This window comes from Hippocampus zosterae, chromosome 11 (assembly GCF_025434085.1).
Source record: "Hippocampus zosterae strain Florida chromosome 11, ASM2543408v3, whole genome shotgun sequence".
Lineage (NCBI taxonomy): Eukaryota > Metazoa > Chordata > Actinopteri > Syngnathiformes > Syngnathidae > Hippocampus > Hippocampus zosterae.
In genome coordinates, this window is record NC_067461.1 from 20,968,774 (window position 1) to 20,991,636 (window position 22,863).

The window sequence follows — 22,863 nt, forward strand, 5'->3', positions numbered from 1 at the left end:
CCATCAATTTCCCGATCCGCTTTATCCTCACAAGGGTGGGTATGGGTGCTGGAGCCTATCCCAGCTGTCTTTGGGCAGTAGGCGGGGGACACCTTGAACCGGTTACCAGCCAATCGCAGGGCACACAGAGAGGTACAACCAGCCATGCTCACACTCACACCTAGGGACAATTTTGAGTGTTCAATCAGCCTGCCATGCATGGTTTTGGAATGTAGGAGGAAACCGGAATACCCGGAGAAAACCACGCTGGCCCGGGGAGAACATGCAAACTCCACACAGGAAGGCTGGAGCTGGGATTGAACCCAGGACACACTTTGAAATCCAAAACTCAAAAGTCACCTATTTAAGATCACCTAGCTATGTACTGTAACTGTAGTTTTTTTTTGTATATGTATTTTTTTAATCTCTTCTGTGTAATTAAGTTTTTAATTGCTGTTTTATTGATGTACAGTGTCCTTGAGGGTCACAAAAGATCCACAGTTTTTTGGATATATGCTAATCTGCTATCTCCACACTAGAGATGATTGCTCAAAACGCCTCTACACACTAAGCTGATATCGGGCATTATGGCCGATTGCTACGTCGGCCTCAACAAAATGTGATGGCAGTACACACCGCAACAAGCCGACTACAATGCCAACATCTGAGATTTCAACCTGAAAGCTTGGCACCCGTGACGAAATCATAACAAAGTAGGTTGGCTTCATTTTCACTCACGCTACCATAGAATTATGTTTCTTGCGAAGGTGTGGTTCACACTGAGTCTGTCAGCCTTGCTTGGGGAAGAAATACCAAGGCAGTGGCAGTGCCAAAACACTCAGAACCTTTGAGCTCCGTGGGGTTATGTCTACTGATGTGATGCTCACTCATGCTGCGCTTCTCTTGCAAATGGTAAGTAAAATGATGGATAAACACAGAGAATTGGTGCCTGTACATTCGGATTCACCTTGGTGGACAAATGAGTAGCCTCCCGCAGCCTTCAGGTGGGGGGACTGGATCTGAGTGTTGTTTGTGACTATGTACCAAACAACAGTTCAAAGTACCCATCCTTTTTGTAGACCTTAGGCTTCGAGGATGTGCTCAGAGATGCATGAGAACATCCCAGCGGAGCTGTCAACTATCCCCACCTGGTCATGGGTTGGCTCCGATGGGAGGGGAAGATGACTATCCAATGTGGCAGACCCAAACGTATTGTGATGGTTTGCTGGGAACGTCCGGCAGAATCACCGGTCAGAAGGAGATTCCACATAAAACGTATGATTATGATTATGATTCTTGCTCTCCAGGAGTAGGACCTTAAGGTCATTTCCCAAATGGCTCATCATGGAGACCTTGATTGGCTGAACTCAGTGATGACCACGTCAACAAGGATTTGTTGTTGTAAATAATGAGCACATATAACTGTCACGTCCCGTATTTGCCAGCAGGGGGCAGGCCCTGTTTGCCACCTGCACACCTGTCACCCATTTGGGACTAATTACACAGCCTTTATTTGGACGCTCTGGCAGTCTACTCACTGCCGGAGTATTCCACGCCGTGCCGAAATTCTCTCGCCCAATTCCTATTCGTATTATTCATTGCCTCTTAGCCTTGTGGCTGTTATTGCGCGTCGTTGTTCCTCTTTCGAATGAAATTTATAACATTGTCTAATCAGACCCTCCTTGCTATTTTTCCGCAAGTGTTTTCTGTTGTTCTCTTTATTTATCCCTGGTCCTTATTTTGACCAGCGCCTTTTGTTATTCTCCCGGTCGGGTAATTTTGTGTTTGTATTAAAGACTCCTTTTGTTCTCTGACAAACCTCTTTCCGTGTCTGCTATTTCGGGGATCCACTTTCAGTTATTTGGTTGTACACGAAGCGATTATCCTGTCGCTTCGGGTACAACGTGACAATAACAATGGAGGCGGGCCCCATAGTCCAGTGGTTAGCACGTTGACTTCACAGTGCACAGGTACCGGGTTCAATTCCAGCTCCAGCCTCCCTGTGTGGAGTTTGCATGTTCTCCCGGGCCTGCGTGGGTTTTCTCCGGGTGCTCCGGTTTCCTCCCACGTTCCAAAAACATGCATGGCAGGCTGATTGAACACTCCAAATTATCCCTATGTGTGAATCCCCTGCGATTGGCTGGCAATCGGTTCAGGGTGTCCCCCGCCTCCTGCCCAAAGGCGGCTGGGATAGGCTCCAGCTCCCCCCGTGTCCCTTGTGAGGATTAAGTGGTTTGGAAAATGGATGGATGGATTTTAAATTAGCCAATAATTGGGCTTTTGTTGACTTTGATTGGAAGGGGGGATCAGGTTAAAATTCTCCTGATTATTGGTATGTATGTGCCAACCTGACACTGAAGATCACATTTTGCTGTTTGGATATTCTTGCCTGTCATTCAATATGCAAAACAGCTGGATAACATTAAGACTGTGAAAATGACGCGGTGTGATGTTACTACAGTCCTTGAACAAACAATAACATTCAGCAGTGTGATATCAGTTTAAAAGAAAAACAAACATTGTGTTCATTTGCAACACTGCAATCTCTCATATGAGCTTGCTGACTCAATCTTCCTTCGCCATGATTGTTAAACAGATAATTTCATGGAATGATTAATAATTTCTCTTCAACAACATTGCACACACTCAGAATGGCTTTTACTCCCAGATTACAGAGGCAAAACATATGCTCAGAAATCCTGCTTTCTCGGCCTGAATGCTGTTTAATTGTCAGTTATCAAATGTTCATAATCTATGGTTGTTGACATTTGGTTTATTAAAATAAAATAAGGACGACTGTGTATAGTGATTAGCAGAGGTGTGGTCTGAAGCATAAAGGCCATATTTGGTGGACAACTGTGGCAGCCATTTTAGATCATTTCTAAAAACATAAAGCTACTGTCCTGGACGGCCACTAGTTTGACTATGCTTGTAATTGCCAAACATGAGCAAATGTTTGTGTTTACAGCCAACGGTGTGGTTTGTCTTGACACTTCCACTAAGTAAAGGTAAGAGTGATTATCATTTGAAAGGAAGACGCTTAATTGCAGCTTTATCACAAAACATGGAGAACCTTTTCCTTTTCCATGAATGTTAGCATGTAATACATTCGTGGGAATGGGACATCAGACTTAAGACAATGCATTTTACCATAAACTTGATCTTAAGACAATGCATTTTACCATAAACTTGATCAACCCTTGCAGCCTTCTATCGAGAAGAAATGTGGCTTACATGGCAACCACCATGCGACTTTGCAACGCAATAATGGACCAAAAAAACACTTTTGGGATGATTATAAACAGAAGTAAATAAACGCGGACACAGAAATATTGGTTTGTGTTTTTTGTTATTTTAAAGTCTCCTTGGGTGTCTTGAAAGGCGCTTATAAATAAAATGTATTATTATTATTATAAAACATGGCAGCTTTGGGTTTCATTACACTCAAGGTATGGAAAAAAATAGGATGAACCCTTAGATCAGTTGAGCATTGTCTCTCCCTTTCTGGGAATGCAAGGACATGTTACAACACGCCCAGGACGACGTTCAAGAGATGAAATACAAACCACATGATAATACACTGCTTATGGGCTATAATTCCATGCAAGTGAATCTTGTTGACCATCCATATCTCCAATAAAACTATTAAGCACAATTTGTGAGCAGGCAGCGTCATTGGACATTAAATTGGACTTTGAGAAGAATGAGTTCTGCATAAGATACTTGATTTTAATTTTCGATACACTGCAACTTGTTATTGGGAACTCACTCACTGTGTTTGTTAAACACATAGACCAGACATGTCCAAAGTCCGGCCCGCGGGCCAAATCCGGCCCGCGGTCGAATTTAATCCGGCCCTCGGCCCCCGTCATAAAATCAGTGCCGTCTGGCCCGCAGGTTGGGCGCAATGGAACACGTGTTGCATTGACTGAGGTCTTGTAGACTGGTGAGTGAGGTTTCGTAGAGTACTGCTTCCCTCTAGTGGCTAAATGAGTAATAGCATTCACTAAATGAGTAATAGCATTTAGACACTAGAGGGCATCACTCACGAGTTAACAAGACATCACTCCGTGTTTATATTGACTGATATGTCATATTTCAAATTCCTGTTTCAAATGAACCAAAATAAATTCTTAAGATTGTTGAAATTAAAATAAAAATGGAAATGTGAAACAGACTGGCTTACTAAAATTTGTTGAACAATATTGTTGTTCAATGTAAAGAATGTCAGCCAAGGTCGGCCCCCGACATTTTACCACATAAAATCTGGCCCCCTTGGCAAAAAGTTTGGACACCCCTGACATAGACCCTGTCATAAATGATTTAAAAAAAAAAAAAAGACAAAGGGTTAGAGTCAAGGTTAAACTAGCAATGTGGCCACCATCATTGTGGAATTTACAAAAAAAACACTGAAACATTCAAATGCTTGTTAAAATCCTCCATAACAAATTTTGACATATTTTGTTGAAATCTTGTCACAATGTGAATATGTATATTTTTCCCATTACAGGTACAGTACAAACAATTAGATGATCATATACTTTGAAATTTCAATGGCCTTTTACGACAAAACTATTAGTTTTTCATTTGGTTTTGGGAGGCTTACTTTGAATATTTTATTTGAAAACATGTCTTTGGTAATGCTAAAACAAAATACTTGGGACTGGATCAACAGTGACTGGTTTCACATATCTCAGAGTACAAAGGTGCATGGTTCGCTTCCGGATCGGGCCTTCCTGTGTGGCATTTGCATGTCTTTGTGAGTGTGGATGGTGGATGTGTGCCCTTTGACTGGATGCAACCATTTCAGGGTGTACCCCGACTATTGCCCCGATACAGCTGGAATAGGCCCCATCACGCCCGCGACCCTTGTGAGCAGGGGTGGTCGACCTGCGGCTCGCGAGCCGCATGCGGCTCTTTGGCTGGTTCAATGCGGCTCCCGGGCTCTCACACGATAGGTGTCGAAAACGCCTCGGCAGCGGCGATGTCATTCAAACAAGGCGCTAACGACACAGAATGTACTCCGTCAGCCTATCATCAATCCCATTACTTGATTGGCATAGAGAGCAACCAATCAGATGACTGCATCACCGCTCATGCGCAAACAACGGCGCTAAGCGCTAAGCTAGTCAGCATATCATCAATCCTGTTACTTGATTGACATAGAGGGCAACCAATCAGATGACTGCATGACCGCTCACGCGCAAACAACAGCGCTAAGTACTAAGCTAATCAGCAAATTACCTCTGATTTTAAGGCAGCGGTGCCCAATACATCGATCAGAATCGACCGGGAGCCAGCAAACTGGTCCCAAGTCGACCGCAAGGGGCGGGAGGAGGAAATGCGTGGGGAAAAAAAAGATTTGTTTGTTTGTATCTTGAGCTTTCATTCATTTTCGGCCCGTTCCGACTGTTGCTCAGCGTGGTGTGCGTGCATATTGGCGCGAGTGCACCGGTGGGCTCCCGCGCGTGTGTGTGTGTATGCTTATACTTGCGCGATCTGGTCGTTCGTGAGAAGTTGCTCGCTTCAAAAGTCGATCTTTTGGGCCCCCTGTCTCCTTATCTGAAATCAACGGTCTCAAACTCGGGCCTTAAACTGGACAGTGATTTCAAACTCGATCGACAAATTGGTGCCGTTGTTAAATCAAGCTTCTTTCACGTTAGACAGCTGGCCAAAATAAAACCTCTCCTCTCACATGAACACTTTGAGACAGTAATTCATGCCTTTGTCACATCCCGGCTGGATTACTGCAATGCCCTGTACTTTGGAGTCAGCCAGTCCTCCATTAAGCGCCTTCAGCTGGTCCAGAATGCCGCTGCTCGCCTCTTGACTAGTACTCGTAAGAGTGAGCATATAACTCCTACTCTGGCATCCCTTCACTGGCTCCCCATTCATTTTAGAGTTATTTTCCAGATCCTCCTCTTTGTTTTCAAATCTCTGAATAATCTCGCGCCACCTTACCTCTCTGAGCTCATCCGCCCCTACACACCTGCCCGGCGCCTCAGGTCTGTGGACCAGTCTTTGTTAGAAGTACCAAGAACTAAACTGATGCTCAGAGAGGATCGAGCCTTTTCTGTTGCTGGTCCCTCTCTCTGGAATGACCTCCCACTGAACATCCGGCAAGCCTCCTGGCTGCCCATCTTTAAAGCCCTCCTCAAAACTCACTTGTATTCTTTGGCGTTCGACTCAGCATGACTTAGATTTGTTCTTGATTTTACTGCTTGGTGCTTTCTACCGCCTTTATTACCGATTCGTCTTACTGTTTATAGTGTATGTTAAATCGCTCCATGTACAGCACTTTGTATGCAGCGATGGCTGTTTGAAAGTGCTCTATAAATACTGTTGACTTGATTTGACTTGACAAAAAAATTTATGTGTGTGTGTGTGTGTCTGTCTGTGTGTGCATGCGCGTGCAAGGGTATTTTTGTGGCTCTTTGCAGTAACTCAGTAAAAAAATTGGCTCTTAGTCTCTGTCTGGTTGGCCACCCCTGCTTGTGAGGATAAGTGTATTAGAAAATGAAGGGATGGATCAACTGTGTCTCTATTCTTTGCTGCCACTTGGTTTTGCCTCAATTACTCCAAGAGAAGTTTCGTAAACAATTCATGAAAGGGGCACTAATGAAAGGGGAACTATCACGACCTATCACCAAACTATACATTAAACTATAAACCACATGCATTTTTCCAGTCATGTCCAAGGTTGTTGAAAAATTAGGGCCAGATCAGCTAATTTCTCTTACTCTAGTCAACTTCTAACCAAGCAACATTGGTTTAGAGTCCACCACGCAACAGAAACCGCAACCGTTTATTTTATTGAAAAGATTGTCTTTAATAGACAGTGGGGGTGTAATTGTTGCATTCCTTTTAGATTTTAAAAAGTATTTGACACATTTAAATCACACCTCACTGACTCATCTCAGTGTTTAAATACTTAATACAACATGGACAGTATATTTCAAAGATATTGTCACAGGTATCCCACAGGGTTCAATGCTGTGTCCAGTTCTTTTTTGTCTTTACATAAATGATCTACTACCTCTGTGTCAAGGCTGTGAAATCATTATCCATGCGGATGATATTGTGACAAAAAAAAAACAACTAACTGTAAATGAACTGATTCTTGGACACCTTATTCTATACATTTAATCTAACTTTTACACATAATGGCATGTCACTTTCAACATCGCTTATTGGGTTTTGGAGACTGTTGCAGCTGACTTTGGGCAGAAGGCAGATGACACCCTGACTTGTTCGCCTGCCAGTCACAGGGTACACCTAGTGACAAACATCCACACTATCACTGAGCGGATCTCGATCTCATACTGCCGCACACAACCAAAGAGAGCGCACCACTACACTATCAGCAAGTTTTTTAAAAAAATATCCCATAATTGATAAAGTGAGTAAAATTTTCAAATGTATATGTTTTAGGTATCTGAGAAATCACATGTCGACAGAAGCTGCATAAATGTTTGTTTTCCCTTATACTGTATCTCACATTAATTACTGTCTACCCACCTGGGCCCTTGCAAATTCTGCTTTTCTGAACCCAATATACAAACAAATAGAGGCGGGCATCGTCAGCCTGGTGATTCTGTCCGTCAACTGGCATCAGAATTTCTGGCAACCCCAGTTTACTCGAGTTGTCGGCGACAGCCAAACGGTGTTAGAAGAGACTTACCAGTACTATGTCACATGCAGATACTGCACACCTGACATGCAGCCAAATAGAGAAAATTAAATAAAGGAGCGTTGTACACCTTTCAGTCCTGCAGACCACAATATGTGTCCCAAATTGCAATTTCACAAAACATGATAGATTAAACTCATCCGGCTCATTTCAACATAATCTAAAGAAATTCTCAACTGACAATCAGATGTGTCAACATTAATACCTATAGGGTTAGTAGTCATCCGTATACTGCTGTTTTGAACGTTTATCTCTGTGTTGTGTGTGTATTTTGATTGTATTTTGCTTTTTGTTAAATAACTGTTATTGTTGTTGTTGCTTCAATTCAGCGATATTCCTGAATGTTGTACCTGCCGCCTACCGACTGGTGACGGGCTCCAGCACGCCCGCAACCACGAAGTCAAGATCACAATTGACCAATGAGCGCAAATTAAAAACGTGGTGGTAATGTAACACAACGGTTGCCAGCTGTCACTAACCACCAACCAAAAAGAATGCCCAAGTCAAGATTACCGAATGACTTTATCTCGTTAAAATATGAAACTCACAATAATGTTATGTGAGCCAAATTACATTAAAACGTGATGTTTCTCTTCTCTTCTCTTTTTGATGTGGCAACAACAGCCTTCTCTAGGTTTTCATACAAAAATTATTGGAAATTATTTAACTAAACCGTTCGTGTAAAATATACTGCGGTGTGTTCCGACTGAAGAACAAATTTGGTTACGTTGTCGCTCTAGAAGTGGAACTCCGTCGTAAACCCAGAACGCTTTGGATGTCAATCTTGTGTTCATAGTTTGTTACTGTTTTTTTAAAACTTTTTTTAAACAAAAGTGTATCATGTCTAATTTGATGCTAAATTGTTTTTATTTTCACATACAACACGTTTAACTTGTCTTCCATATGTTAATTTTCCATTGATTAATAATGATCTCTTTTTTCCCCACTTCCATAGACAGAAATATGAACCAAAACGAATTTGACTCAATTGCTGTACTAAAAATCCGTGTAATTTACAAGTAATAAATGAGTAAAATAGGACTCCATCTATATTGTTAAGTTTCACCAGGTAACACTTGCTTCACTTGCTACTGTGTACTGCTAAAATGAGTTAGAAATAAACCACGTTTTCCCAACTACTTCAAAACATTTCATTTATGTAAAAGTAATCTATGGCACTTACCAAATGGTTCTTTATATGCTCTCAAAGTGCTCATTTTTGAAGCCTCTCTAAAACTCCAGGTCAGTGTTTCAATACAGTTTAAAGATGTTGATGCCAGCCAGTGGCGGCACCTTAAGCAAAAGACCCCAGTTTCAAAAAAGGACAAGCAGGTAGCGTCGATTTAATGCTGCGTTCAAGTGCTGCTCGAAAATTTTTTATGTGTCTAGGTGGGAGGCAACGTCAGAAAAAAACCTTCCCTAGGCAATTGACTCCCTACTTGCATTGAAGAAAGGCACATTTGGAAGTGGGACACATCTCCTCCCCAAACAAAAACATAGTAAAATAATTGAATACTGTTTGAGAGTGAGGAGCTAATTTACTTGATCCAATCTGTTCTTATCTACTGTTTACCAAATATGCCTGTAAATGGTGAGCAAACATGCTCATGTGTTGTTACTTTCGGTTTTACACTTTAATATAAAAAAATGGAACCACCAGTATCAGAGGATCTTCCTTCAAAACCAAAGATCACACACATGACACAAAATTAAAACTCATTACAAATGGCCACTTTCTGACTTTAAGAAACACTAAAAGAAATCTAGAAAAAAAGGTGGTCGTCAGTAAGTTCCAAAAAAATAATGAATCATAACAATAAACGCAAAAGTATATACAGTGTCACAAGGGAGAGTTTATTTAAGTACACATACAGTACAAGTGGTCTTCCTTTGATGATGGTGTATGTTTACACTTTTCAGTAAATGATTGTATGAAATACACAATAGAAATGAAGCAAGGTAAATACCATCTTGCGATTACTGAGCATGCCTTTTTGTGCCATCAGCAATTATTCAACCTTATTGTGTAACCTTCAAATGTAAACTGATGATGCTGTATTGTATTTTACAAAAATCTTAATCGTGTACATCAAGAGACTGATGACAATAATCAATTGTGAAGTGGTTACGAAAACAAGAACTTTCTTTTTTTGATAACAGTGTAAACGTAAATATGTTTTAATATAATACGAGCAAAAACAATAGACATCTTATTGCAGATGGATCTTTGGCTACTTTCCTACATATGACTTGACACTGAACTTCAGAAAGTGTCATTGGCAAATGTATTTTTGTGCAGCTGGAGTCTAGTGTACTCCGATGAAGAACTTTCAGTGGACTGTACATACGGTATTTACCAAAAACAATGCTGCATAATATCTTGACGAATTCCGAGACTGATAACGAATGAACAAATGTAATGGGACTAGACAGCAGACTTATAACACTATAGTGCCTTGTAGATGGTGCTGAAAAGAATGTTCTTGTCTGAAGCCATAGTTAACTCGCATGTACTCTTTCAAATTCTGGTGTCTGATAGGTTACAGTTGTTACAGTACTTCACTGAGGACAGAGGCAGGTGAGGAAACTCACAGGTGAACAGCTTCAGGGAACTGAAGAATCCATGCATTCCTTGCATGTATGTACACGTTGGTGTTGCTGCCTTTTCAATAAATATATTTTTAATCTTCGCTGTACAAGCTTTTTACACTGCTTTTATATCTCAAATGCAGCTTCCCTTTGTTTTTTTTTAATAAAATCTCTATACAACAAAAAAATAGAGACAAGTCAAAGAATTGACGAGTATTTACTCTGTACAATCCAGACATGCATCATGGCATTAAAGAAAACACATGGAATTGAATTCATATTGGATTCAGGGCTCTTCGAGATGTGGGTAAAAATCTAGGTTTAGTGTTTACGTTATCGGAGCTGAAAAAATCACACCAGGCGTTTGATACATTAACATTTCCAAGGTTATCCGCCCCTATGCCTTTCTCAGCAGCTACTTCCTTCTGAGAAGAGAAGATCTTGTTTGAAGACTTGCAATAGCGAAATACTGTTGAACATATACCCTACACACCCTAGTGAGGATAAAGCGGTTCGGAAAATGAAGGAATGAATGAATGTTGAAAAGGATTGTAAATACCAATTCTAATTTAATCAGGAAATGTACTCATCCATTCATGGATCAAACACCTTTTGTGGGAATGCGACAATGCGTGCGTATGTTCCATTAAATCTGACTCCACTTTTGTATTCTCATGTCACGCAGGTCTGATTAAGCTCATCTCAGAAAAATGAATCTGGCTGGTTAGAAATGTTTTTTTTAACATCAATTTTTAGATATGATACAGTTGGATCCCTTCTATCGCCTCGTTTTCTATTTGATAATTTGCCTGCATGCAGGACATCTCATCTTTGACCGCCGAGAAAGTGTTGAAAGGTAGCCTGCTTTTTTTATATGGATACAGATGGTGTAGTTTTGAAATATATGAGGTCATGCAAACAAAATCACTTCCCATTTGTACGATGCTATAAGATTTTTTTACGCTCAAGGGCCTTAAGTGGTTTTGGCAGATATTTTGGGGTGGGGCAAATCGATTTTCATGACTTCACTTAGTTGAGAGGGTCTCTCGTTTTTACACAAAAGTATAATATACTCCAGAGGTGTGTGGTAGAGATGTGTATTCAACATAATAGGAATTTGCCCAAATATAGAGATTTCGACCCTACCGTCCAATCACTGTATTTGATTACAGTATGTCTTCCGTGTGCACTGCTCAGTGTGGTAGAAATGGCAAAATTGCCCGCATCATGTTACTGGTTCACCCAGCTCTTACTGGGGAATGCTTGTTGCACACGATTTTGAAGCACTTAACAGCTGCAGCTGGTGCTCCTTCAGTAGTTGGACTGGGCTCATTTTTCAAATCTGGGAGATTTTTTTGGGGTGGATCGGAATGTTTTTTTTTCTTCAATTACCTTGGGCCTTTGCCATTTTTATTGCATTCTGACAAGCCAAATGACAAATTTGAGCAAAACTCAAAGCTCCCGAATGGGAGTAGTGAACTGACAGATTCAGTCCGCACCGCTCAGTCCTGTCGAACAGACATGGGGTACAACTGCAGAACAAACACAGAAACAGGAACTCTACTGGAAATAAATGGCTACTTACTTGTGAATTTTAAATATAAAATGGTTTTAAGCTTAAATGAATGAATGAATTAATCCATAAATAAAGAAATAGCTGTGGGGGCTTTCAGATTTCTGACAGGATTATAGCACCCCCTCACCCTAGTGTAGCATTGTGCATGTCAAATACAGTGTCAACACTTTTGAAAATTCAGAGTTTTCCAAGATGACAGTTTTGTTGTACACATTTCAGTTGTGACCCTTTTCAGCTCAGATCACGCGGCGTGGCTGCGTCCTTTTCTTAAAAACGGATCACAGGCCAATCTATTGTTGAAACAAGGAGTAATTTTTGGCCGCATTTTTTAGGATTTAAAATGTCACAACTTCCTTAATTCTTCACATATTGACGAATGAAATGTTCTTTTTTCAAGCTCTTTTCAATGATGTTGGCTTTACCTAAAAAAATACGTTTTTGTTTTTTTGTGTGAATTTTGACAGTCACCTGCTTGTGAGTGAACTGCTAGTTTTGCAGAAAATACTGAAACACTGAACAGTGCATTCAAATGTTTAGCGGTCCAATAAAATTCACATAGTGCATAGTGCATTTAAGGTTCAACGTGAAATGTCACTAAAAAGCCCAACTATCTCTATTTTTTTAGTAGTGTGTACACAAGGGCCATTTTAAACAAATAAACAGATCTAACTTTAGCATAGACAAATATCACCATAACAAAAAAATTAAGGCATTTATATAGTTCTTAAATTATTTCACAATAAAAATAATGTTTTTACTATATGACCATAAAATATTATAAAATGACGAGTGGGGGTGGGGTTCTTAGTTAACAGGTATGTAACGAGCTATGTAAATTAGTCATTGTGTTATTACGATTGGTCTGGAAGAGAAGGTTCCTCACGTCTTTTTCCTCGACTGATTTATGAACAAACTCCTTAGTGAAACTAAAACTGGGTCGGGTTAGGGTCGTAAATCCCGCCTGGATTGATTCGTAATGGATGTTGAACGTGGAAAGGTCTTCCCCTACATATCCTGCAATTCCGACATATCCGTCTAACGTGAACGTCACAAAAGAAACGTCATTACGCCTAATGACGTTGCGGCGTTTGTCCAATCAGGAGGAGATCCCCAAGCTCCGGAAAGAAGCAGATGATATGGCAGCTTCGAAAGCGACCAGGTGGAACTTGTTTTGTTAACACGACTAAAGAATTGATTATGGATAGAATTTGACTGCGAGAGAGCGACGAGGCAGCTGCTAGAAATGATTTACTTAATCCTAATTTCTGCATTCTCCGGAGCAGTCGTCACGTTGATGCTACAGTTCTTGTTGATCTACCGGAGGAGCCCAGAGCCTATTCTGAGGACCGAGCAGTACGCCAAAGTAGTACCTGATAACGCATTGAAGGATTACTTTAATTCCCAGCATGTCGAGCCAGGCCAGCTGCAGCAGCAGGACGGTACAGCCTCTGCAGGTTACAAGCCGCAAGAGGCCGCCTCAGCGAGACAGCAGGAAGCGTCTGTGACCGGTGGCAGCCCCAAACAACAAGCGTCGCCGCCTGCACACAGCGACTCGGTTGATGCGGACAAGCCAGAAACCTGTCATTTCCTCAATGCTATCTTTTTGTTCCTGTTCAGGGAGCTGCGAGACACCCCTCTTGTCAGACACTGGCTCACCAAAAAGATCAAGGTAGAGTTTGAGGAGCTGTTGCAAACCAAGACAGCAGGTCGGCTGCTGGAGGGTCTTAGCCTGCGAGATATTTCTTTAGGTAATTCTCTTCCGGTCTTCAAGACGGCCAAACTTATGAAGCCGGTGAATTTGAACGAGGACGGCATGCCGGAGGAACTCAACTTTGAGGTGGATATTGAGTACAACGGCGGCTTCCACCTCGCCATTGACGTGGAGTTGGTGTTTTGGAAGTCTGCTTACTTATTCGTTAAAATGAGGCGCGTAGTTGGCAAACTGAGGCTGCAGTTCACCCGGGTGCCCTTCACCCACTGGTCCTTCTCCTTCCTCGAAGACCCACTCGTGGACTTTGAGGTCAAGTCTCAGTTTGAAGGCAGGCCCCTTCCTCAGCTCACTTCCATCATCGTCAACCAACTCAAACGGGTCATCAAAAAGAAGCACACACTTCCCAACTACAAAATCAGGTAGGTTTTAAGCATTGTCTGTGATATGATTTAGTTACCCTAAATTTGCCTCTGATACACTTGTAATAAGATAGCATGCATTTTGTTATTCTGATGTCTTACATTATAGGAAGGCTTCATTAATTTTACGTGTGTGGCTTGATTGGTAGTAATGAATTACTTTCGCTTGGAAAAGCGTACAAAAGCCGAGAAATACCCCTCTACATTGGTATATTGGACTTTTGTGGAAACATTCAAAACATTCATGGTTGGGTTCAACAAAAAGTAACTTATGCTAACTGAATGAAAAATCAATTAGAAACAGCAAACAAAGTGCTCGGCATGTTATTCCATAATTATTACCAAAAGTGTACTATGGCAATTTTTGTCAAGGCCCTGGTGTGCACAAAAATGGGCATGTGCGTGTGCTGTGAACATTTTAGGAGTACATTTCAGTTAGCGATGGGACACACCACACAGGTGACATTAAAAACCAAAGCTGTGCTCAATATTTTCAATGAGCAAGAGCTTAAGTGCCCCGAGGGAGGATCTGTGCATCCTCTGAGACAAAGAGTTATCAAACCCAACTCCCGGGGATCAGATCCTGCCTGCCCTGACATTTTTGTAGCCCGTGAAAGCAAATCGTGTGTGTCAACTTCCAAGATCCTTGCGAAAATCTGTACCCAAATGTATAATAAATAATGTTGAGATTTTGAAATAATTTTGTTAGCCTGTTTGCACTCACTCGAACAGTCATTGAACAAACGATTATAGTTCATATGACCGATTTCAAAACTAGTATTCAATAAAAAAATTCGTACAAGTAAGAATTCGATTTGACGATTCAATATTTATTTGGTTTCACTGTCATCACGGCCCTCTGAGGCAAGACGTAACTCCAGAGTGGCCCGTCGTGAAAATGAGACCTTCTCCGGCGCAGGCTTCTGGGTTGTTATGTCCAGAATGAGCAGAGTCTGCGCACCAAAATTAAGCTGCCGAGACATGCAAAGCAACATTCTGTTCATCATGCGCGCAAGGTAGGAGATACTCTATTAATTCCAGCATTGTCCATGTGTGTGCAGCTGCAAACAAGTGCCATGTCTGCTGCACTTCCTGATCCATTTGTTCCCCAGAGTGTATTTTGTATGCTCAGCTTTCACATCAAAAGTGGCATCTCACTTGGTAGAATTATATCACAGTATTTTCTGGAAACGATATGGCTTCATTCTTTCAGGATTAACACTAGGACAGATGCATTCTGTTTGGCGTAGCTGTGTGTGCGTATCAGGGGTCCCCAAACTTTTTCCTGTGAGGGCCACATAACTTTTCGCTTCTTTGATGGGGCGGCCGGGGTCAGTTTGTACCAGCAAAAGTGTGAGTAGACGTAAAAACATATTGTTTCCCAGAAACCCACACAAAATCAAATAACTTTTTTTGATACACTCACGGTATTAAAGACGTCTTTCTTCTCGGGACACACCACCTTCGCGACAGCATTCATGCATTTCTTGACAAACTCTCCTTACCGCTGCTTGCTATCAGTTGAGCAAACCGAAAGCTAGCCCGAACAGATGTCTGGTTCAGCTGAGCTTGGCGTACAAATGTATTTTGCTGAGCTAACGTTCCTCTTTTTACCGTTGACAGTTTGTCTGCTCTCATTTGCCCATGCAAAAAATTGTACATGTTGTTGTGACGGGATTCATAGTGTCTCCGCAGATTGTATTCTTTGATTACCGACAGATGAGACAGACAATCTTTTCTTTGCATTGAAAAAATATAGTTTTTCCATTTTGGGTTAAATTCCCTGTATTCGGAATAATTTTTTTTCTCCTACCTCACCTTTTCGCCATGATTACGTTCTCTTTGAGAGGGACGGGTTTAGGATTTTTTTTCTGGGATTGCCAGATAACTGCTCAGACCGCAGAAGGATGGAACAAATGTTATATTTGTTTATGAAATTGTTACTAGCTAATAGTTAATCGTGAAAATAGTTCATAACTAAGGAATATTTTATTGCAAAATTTTATGATAAAATACAAATATACATAGATGAAAAATAAATCAAAAGACTATCTGGTATTGTTCAGGGGGGCCGGACCAAATGTGGAGGCAGGCCGTAGTTTGGTGACCGCTGGTCTATATAATAATTATACATTTTATTTATAAGCGCCTTTCAAGACACCCAAAGACACTTTATCAATGTGCAGTCTCGGCCAGTATTGACAAACATGTAACGGCTATTTTATTTTATGATCCTGCCAGTAGCATATGCTTGTCTCAAAGATTAAGCCATGCAAGTCTAAGTACACACGGCCCGTACAGTGAAACTGCGAATGGCTCATTAAATCAGTTATGGTTCCTTTGATCGCTCCGCCGTTACTTGGATAACTGTGGCAATTCTAGAGCTAATACATGCAAACGAGCGCCGACCTCCGGGGACGCGCGCATTTATCAGACCCAAAACCCACGCGGGTCCGGCTCCGCGTGGGTCATTTTTAAAGTAATTCTCTTTACATTAAAAATATTGGCCATCACATTAATTACAGACAAAATCTTAACTTTGTATTGCTGCCCATGACATACGTACATATGTGAAGCATCCCTTTAATATTAATTCAAACAATAAATAACCCTGAATATCTACTCGGTGGGAACGATTTTGAAAAATGGTGTAATTGTGATTATTTATTTATTTAATTTTACCCTTCAATAATATGATTGCAATTTGTGATTATTTTTTCAAGGTCGTCTTCCAATGTTTCCAAGATTAGTTGACTCTTGACAACGGCATCAAAAATCAAAATCGACAATCAATTTAACAGTCAAAGAGTTGTTCGTGTAACTATTTAATTCCTGCTGGCTCTAAGCCTTATCTGTGGCACATGTGCAGTCGTGGTCAACTGGGCCATCCTTGATGTAAACCTTGAGCATGACTCAGATTTGTTCTTGGTTTTGCTCTTTGGTGCTTTCTACCGTCCTTCTTACTGATTTGTTGCTTTACTGTTGTATATGTTAGTTGTTCCATGTACAGCACTTTGGATGCAGCGATGGCTGTTTGAAAGTGCTCTATAAATACAGTTGAGCTGAGTTGAGTAAACAGAAGCATTATGGGTAATGAAGTGTCAGGGCTACCCTGTGTTAGCACGAGATTCCGAAGGTTTGATAAGATAAGAAAACCTTCATTAGTCTCACAATGGAGAAATTCCCAATTCAGAGCAGCAAAGTTATGAAAGGAAGAAGTAGAAGAACATTGTGCACGGGCGCAATTTACCCAAAATACTGAATAGGTTCCAAACCTCCCTTTAATGGGAGCACGGCAGTGATAAATAAGCATCTAAAATAGGAAGCACGTAACTGATGGCCGCTGATTTCATTTTTGAGAAAGGGAATAGTTGTGGCTGGAAGCTAGCATTAGCACACACAGATTACTGTCCTGTGTGTATTTGTCAAGTCACATACAAGTTTATTATCAAATGTTCTCTGTGTACCATACTGCACAGATGAAATTTCTTCCCTTTCAACCAGACAACAAGAGGAGCCGCTGCGGGTTCCCGTGCCACATAAAATAACATAAAATGATCATTGATGTAACACAATGTCATTTTTGGTCCGCAAACATATCGTAGCATCTATTATAGATTACAAGGGCACTCGTGAACCTATGTTTATTGACAACCAAAACACAAGTTTTTGTATGCCTGTGGTTAATATTGAACACAAATAGCAAAGCACACCTGCTACCTCATGGTGTCTTTCCATTGCCACCTAAGCGACCATGCACAGTGTTGCATTTATGAACTTGGCAGCACTGAAAGAACCTGAACATGACATCCCCCCACACATAACAAAACACATAAATTAGTTCGTTACAATATATTTATTTATAGCGCTAAAAAAATTATGTTCCTACTTGAAGGATTTTTTTTTCCTATTTCAGGTGCAGACTACATTTTGATTGTGTACTTTACTACTTTTAAATTATGCTTTCTATTGATTGAAAACAAAACATTTTGGATTAAGGTTAAATCAAAAACAAAATTTAAAGCACAGTGAATTTCCTAATTTCCTCATCTGATGTCATTAACTCCCACATAAAAAATAGGGTAGCAGTCTAAGAAGAGTGTACAGGGAAATATGTTTACAAGTATTAATTTTTGTTTTTACAGTTTTGTTAAGTGTGTCCCCAACAACAAATACATAAGAATGACCAAAACATGTTCACCCACTTGAGCTGTCACAATGGGTAGAAATACCTGAACCTTTCGCCCCTAAACCTGACAAACATAATTGGTTCTGTGAGCCCGCTTGTAGCCTAACACATTCATAAATCCAGCCCCACAACTAAGTTATACTTACCTGTACTTAAGATAAGATATCCTTTATTCGTCCCACACTGGGGAAATTTACAGCCTCCAGCAGCAAGAATGTATGTAGAAAGAAGAAAGGAGAAAGAGAAAAAAAAACAACAAACATCTTTCAATTAAATACAATATGAACACAAATGGATAAATCGCAGTACTATTTACAATTTTCCTTCACATCATTTAATTATTATTATTATTATGATTGTTATTTTTTATTCATCAACCTGACAGCAGTCGGTAGGAACGAGCGTCGGTATCTCTCCTTCTTGCAGCACGGGTGTAACAGTCTCTGGCTGAAGGAGCTACCAAGTGCTGTCAGGGCGGGCTGGAGGGCGTGGGAGGGACTGGCCATCATAGCTTTTAGCTTAGTTAGCATCCTTCTGTTGCCCACCTCCTCCAGAGTGTCAAGGGAGCAACCCAGGACAGAACTGGCCTTCCTGACCAGTCGCTCCAGTCTCTTTCTGTCCCGGGCTGAGATGCTGCCTGACCAGCAGACAATGCCATAATGGATGGCCGAGGCCACCACCGAGTACAATACTTGTACCCATCTTTATTTAACCAGTGTATAGTTAAAAATAAATATGATCAAATATGGGAAAAAAAGTGAAAGTACACGATTATAAAGAAATACAACACTTCTAGAAAGGAATTACCGGTACTATTTTTTTTCTCATATATTTTAACTGAGGGGGGAAAAGGTGAGCAGGACTATGGCCTCTCCATTGAAAAAGAATCATATTCCATAATTCCATGGAGAAATTCTGATTAGTGTTTTTTTTTTATTTCTTTTGGAATTCTTTGTTTGATTTTGGCATACCAAACCAGGGATTCCCCCCCACATCACATTGTCATTTAAAAGATTAACTCCTTACACATTTCTTTTGATTATTTTTATAATTTTTTTGGATTGCCTCACACATGCTGTCACCAGCGAGCGCTGACTCATTTGTCAGTCTAAAAAAAAAAGAGCAAAACAACAACAACAAAAAAGATGGATTACTGCCTACCTTGCCTTGCGTTATTCACAGAGCCTGTTTACACAACGATAGCACCACAGCATAAATCTGTCCGCACATCTATGACAAGCGCTTCATTACGCTCCTTTTAGCAGTTTCCTTTTTCTTATGAGCCATTCCGATTACTGATTCCCGCATTCATTCATAAAATGCGACTGCTTATGGCATCTGTGATTGAGTGAATGCAGACTCATCATCACGGGTGGGACACAGGGGGTCATGCCCGCCCAACAAGATGCTGGTGCCCCCCCCCCCCCCCCAATTTGAGATGTGAATCTAAAAATAAACGATTATTATCATTAGTAGTAATAGCAGCAGTAGCAGTATTTGATCAACCATCCTTTTTCTAATCCATTGATCCTCATGATGCTCGAAGACGTGGTGGAACCCATCCCAGCTTCTTCGGCCAGTGTATTTGGTCATATTAGATCGATCAATCTCTCTCTCTCTCAAAAGATTTTGTTTTGAGAAAGAGCCTTTGGGCAGTAAAAAAATCTTATGTGACATTTGGAGGATGGAAGCCAAAGGATTTGATTATCTATTGCAGTGGTCACCAACATGGTGCCCGCGGGCACCAGGTAGCCCGTGAAGACCACTTGAGTAGCCCGCCAGTGCCTGGATATTGTGATTTGCTAGTATAAATTATGATTTAAAAATGCAAACATTGGCAGTACTGTGAGACATTTCGAAACACGATCAAAGTCTGACAATTTAAATCATCAAGTATTAAAAATAACACATCCTCATATTATTGAAGGTATTTTGGACAAATATGTTATTTCAGACGTGTATCAATTTGGTAGCCCTTCACACAATCGGTACAGATGAAGTTGCTCTCACCCTCAAAAATGTTGGTGACACCTGATCTATTGTAACATGAGGCACTATTTCACATAGGAAAAAACATCTCACCGCACACCACTTAGCAAAACGATTTGCAAAATGTGGATACACAAGTTACTTATGTACCATCTGTCATCGCACCCGATGCTCTCTCAAGTCACGCTAGTGTGCCACGGCTGACTGATTGGGAATCACTGACACGAATGACCAGATTGAAAATTGATTGTAAATAAGTAAAATCGCAGAGGGATTTCATCCCACCATTCTTCTTTAAATGTCAGCTTTTATAGATTGATAAAAAGCCCACATTGTTCGATATTTGTAGTTATTAACATTTAAGCGTTGGAGTGTGCTATCCAGTCCACTATATTACTCAGCCCCATGGGTCCAAAAATCCAATCGTTTTTTTTTTTTCTTTCCCAAATGAATATACAGTACACCAACATCATTACCAATTTGTCTTTTTTTCAAGACTTGATGGTGTAACTTCAGAGAATTGCGATGATTGATCCATTTTTTAAAGAACAGTCTGAACTCTTTGTATGCGTGCAGTTTTATCATATGTCATTTGGCCTCTGCACAATTCCAGTTGAGGATATCATGTGGCTTTTCGTTTTCCCCAATGGATTTTTCTTTTTCTTGCTGGCATGAAGCAACTCATTCAGTACCCAGGCAGCATTTGCTATTTACAGTCTCCCATTGTCGGCCTGGATTGTCCCTCGAGGCTGCTGCTCTGTTGGCTCACAAAAGTTCTCTGCTCAATTTTTGTCGTCAGATATCTTCAACGTTGGTGATTTTATTCATGATAATTTTTTTCACTATACCTTTTTTTACTTTTGTTAAGTGGTTGATGAACTGTGCCAATTTAACACTAACTCCATTGTGTGCCCCGAATGACACCAACTTGTCATTATCTGCACCTTTTGCCAATTACAATGACACATTTTGATGGCTGCCCGTCATAGCAGATTGTATTTGCGTCTAAATTGTTACAGATTCTAAGGCGATGAGCTTTGGTCTGCTCGTTGCATTTCGTAATCAGCCAGAAATCTCTAACAGCATAGAAAATCAATATTAACCTCAAAGCTAACCTGATCAACAACTTCGATATCATAGTTCATCGACTTCTCTGAATCAGTTTTGAATAATTGCTTTCATGAGCAGAGCCTTAATATTTGAGTACCGTATTTTCACGACTATTCGACGCATCGTACTAATGGCCGCAGTCTCAGTAATGCGTGACATTTCTGTATTTTACACATACACAGGACGCATCGTACGAATGGGCGCAGTTTTACAGTGGTAAAACATACGCCAGCTTAAACATACGGCATGCATGTGCGCACTCTAACACGTTAGCTTGAAGCATACGGTAGCATGCCAAGACATACAGATAAGATAAAAACACGTTTTTAAAAAGGCAACGAAAGCAGAACTGAGTTCGGGTGTATTTTATTTAGCCATCGTACAATGTTCTCACGTTTTTCGATCAATCATCACCCAGAAATCCATCAAAGTCCTCATCCTCTGTATCAGAAGCAGAGGACTGCACATCACAGTTGTCATTGAATGCATCACATGCTAGTGTGAGTTGCTACGCATTGCCGAGCGGAAAGAAGGAGGAGCAACAGCAAAGTCAACATTTCTCTCGTGTGAAACTTTCCCACATTTGTAAGTAAAGAACAGAGCGAAACATGGTGGCAGCGCGTGTGTGTGTAGAAAGAATTGAACAATTGTGCAAGTACCGTAATCCATCAAAAACGCCGCGTTCCCTCTCGTTGTTGCGTATTGTGGCGTAACTCGCCAAGCGCTGCCTCTCACTCTTTGTAAAGTTGTGTTTGCCACCGATCATCCATTGTTCCCATACCGTTTGCAACTTTACTTTGAACGCCCGGTTGATGCCAATGTCCAGCGGTTGGAGTTCTTTAGTCAACCCTCCGGGAATAACGGCAAGCTCAGAGTTCATTTGCTTGACTTGTTTTTTCACCGCTGCTGTGAGATGGGCACGCATGCCAAAAGCATAACCGGTGGCTTTAAGTTTGAACTGAGCTTCGTAGGCGTGTCTTTTTGTCGAATTTATTTTCAGGGGTTCTTAGAAACCAAAACCGGAGTTGTTTTGCAACAATGCACATTGCCACACTCTATACAAGTGTTGGTACTGGCTTGAGGCGTCCACTTACACGCCCACCCTTCACCATTGGCGGACTAGCTTGCCTGTCCTCTCTCCCCCCCCCCCCCCTCTCTCTCCCTCTCCATATATGTATATATACACGCCCACCCTTCCCTGATTGGCCGACTTCTCTCCCGCATGCCTGGCCACAGTCACTTACGCCTTTTCTCTATATAAACAGCGTGTCGGCTGTCAGTCAGATTTTGGAACTCAGCGCATATAAAGGACGCTCCGCACCATAAGGCGTCCTGTCCATTTTGGAGAAAATTTAAGACTTTTAATGGCGCCTTATAGTCGTGAAAATACGGTATTTTAGTCTTGGAGGTCATGACTCATGTCAGTGCACTGTATCGAGAAAGCTAGACATCAAACTGCTCAAACTGAGGGTGTGTGTGTGTTTTCAGTGCGTGCGTGTGTTTTCAGTGTGTGTGTTTATTGTGAGTGAGTGAGTGCGTGTGTGATTTTTAATTATGTGTCAAATTACCTTGTACTGCCAAAATCGTCAAAAACGGCATGTTTGTTCAACC

The 22,863-nt window shown here is 41.0% G+C and overlaps 2 protein-coding genes across 6 annotated transcripts in view; one reads left to right on the plus strand and one right to left on the minus strand.

The window, feature by feature from the left end:
* Positions 1-9,021, minus strand: part of edaradd (EDAR-associated death domain) — a 29,985-nt gene extending 20,964 nt beyond the window's left edge. For 3 of the 4 annotated variants that reach the window (XM_052081173.1, XM_052081172.1, XM_052081171.1), the window contains exon 1: positions 8,853-9,021. In XM_052081173.1, coding sequence (XP_051937133.1) covers positions 8,853-8,886 — 34 coding nt within the window. In that variant the 5' untranslated portion in view covers positions 8,887-9,021. Of the gene's footprint in view, positions 1-8,848 lie in introns of all 4 variants that reach the window. The other variant, XM_052081174.1, reaches the window with a different exon arrangement.
* A 3,895-nt stretch (positions 9,022-12,916) lies between these two features.
* Positions 12,917-22,863, plus strand: part of pdzd8 (PDZ domain containing 8) — a 50,011-nt gene continuing 40,064 nt past the window's right edge. For both annotated transcript variants that reach the window (XM_052081021.1, XM_052081020.1), the window contains exon 1: positions 12,917-13,964. In XM_052081021.1, coding sequence (XP_051936981.1) covers positions 13,078-13,964 — 887 coding nt within the window. In that variant the 5' untranslated portion in view covers positions 12,917-13,077. The remainder of the gene's footprint in view (positions 13,965-22,863) is intronic.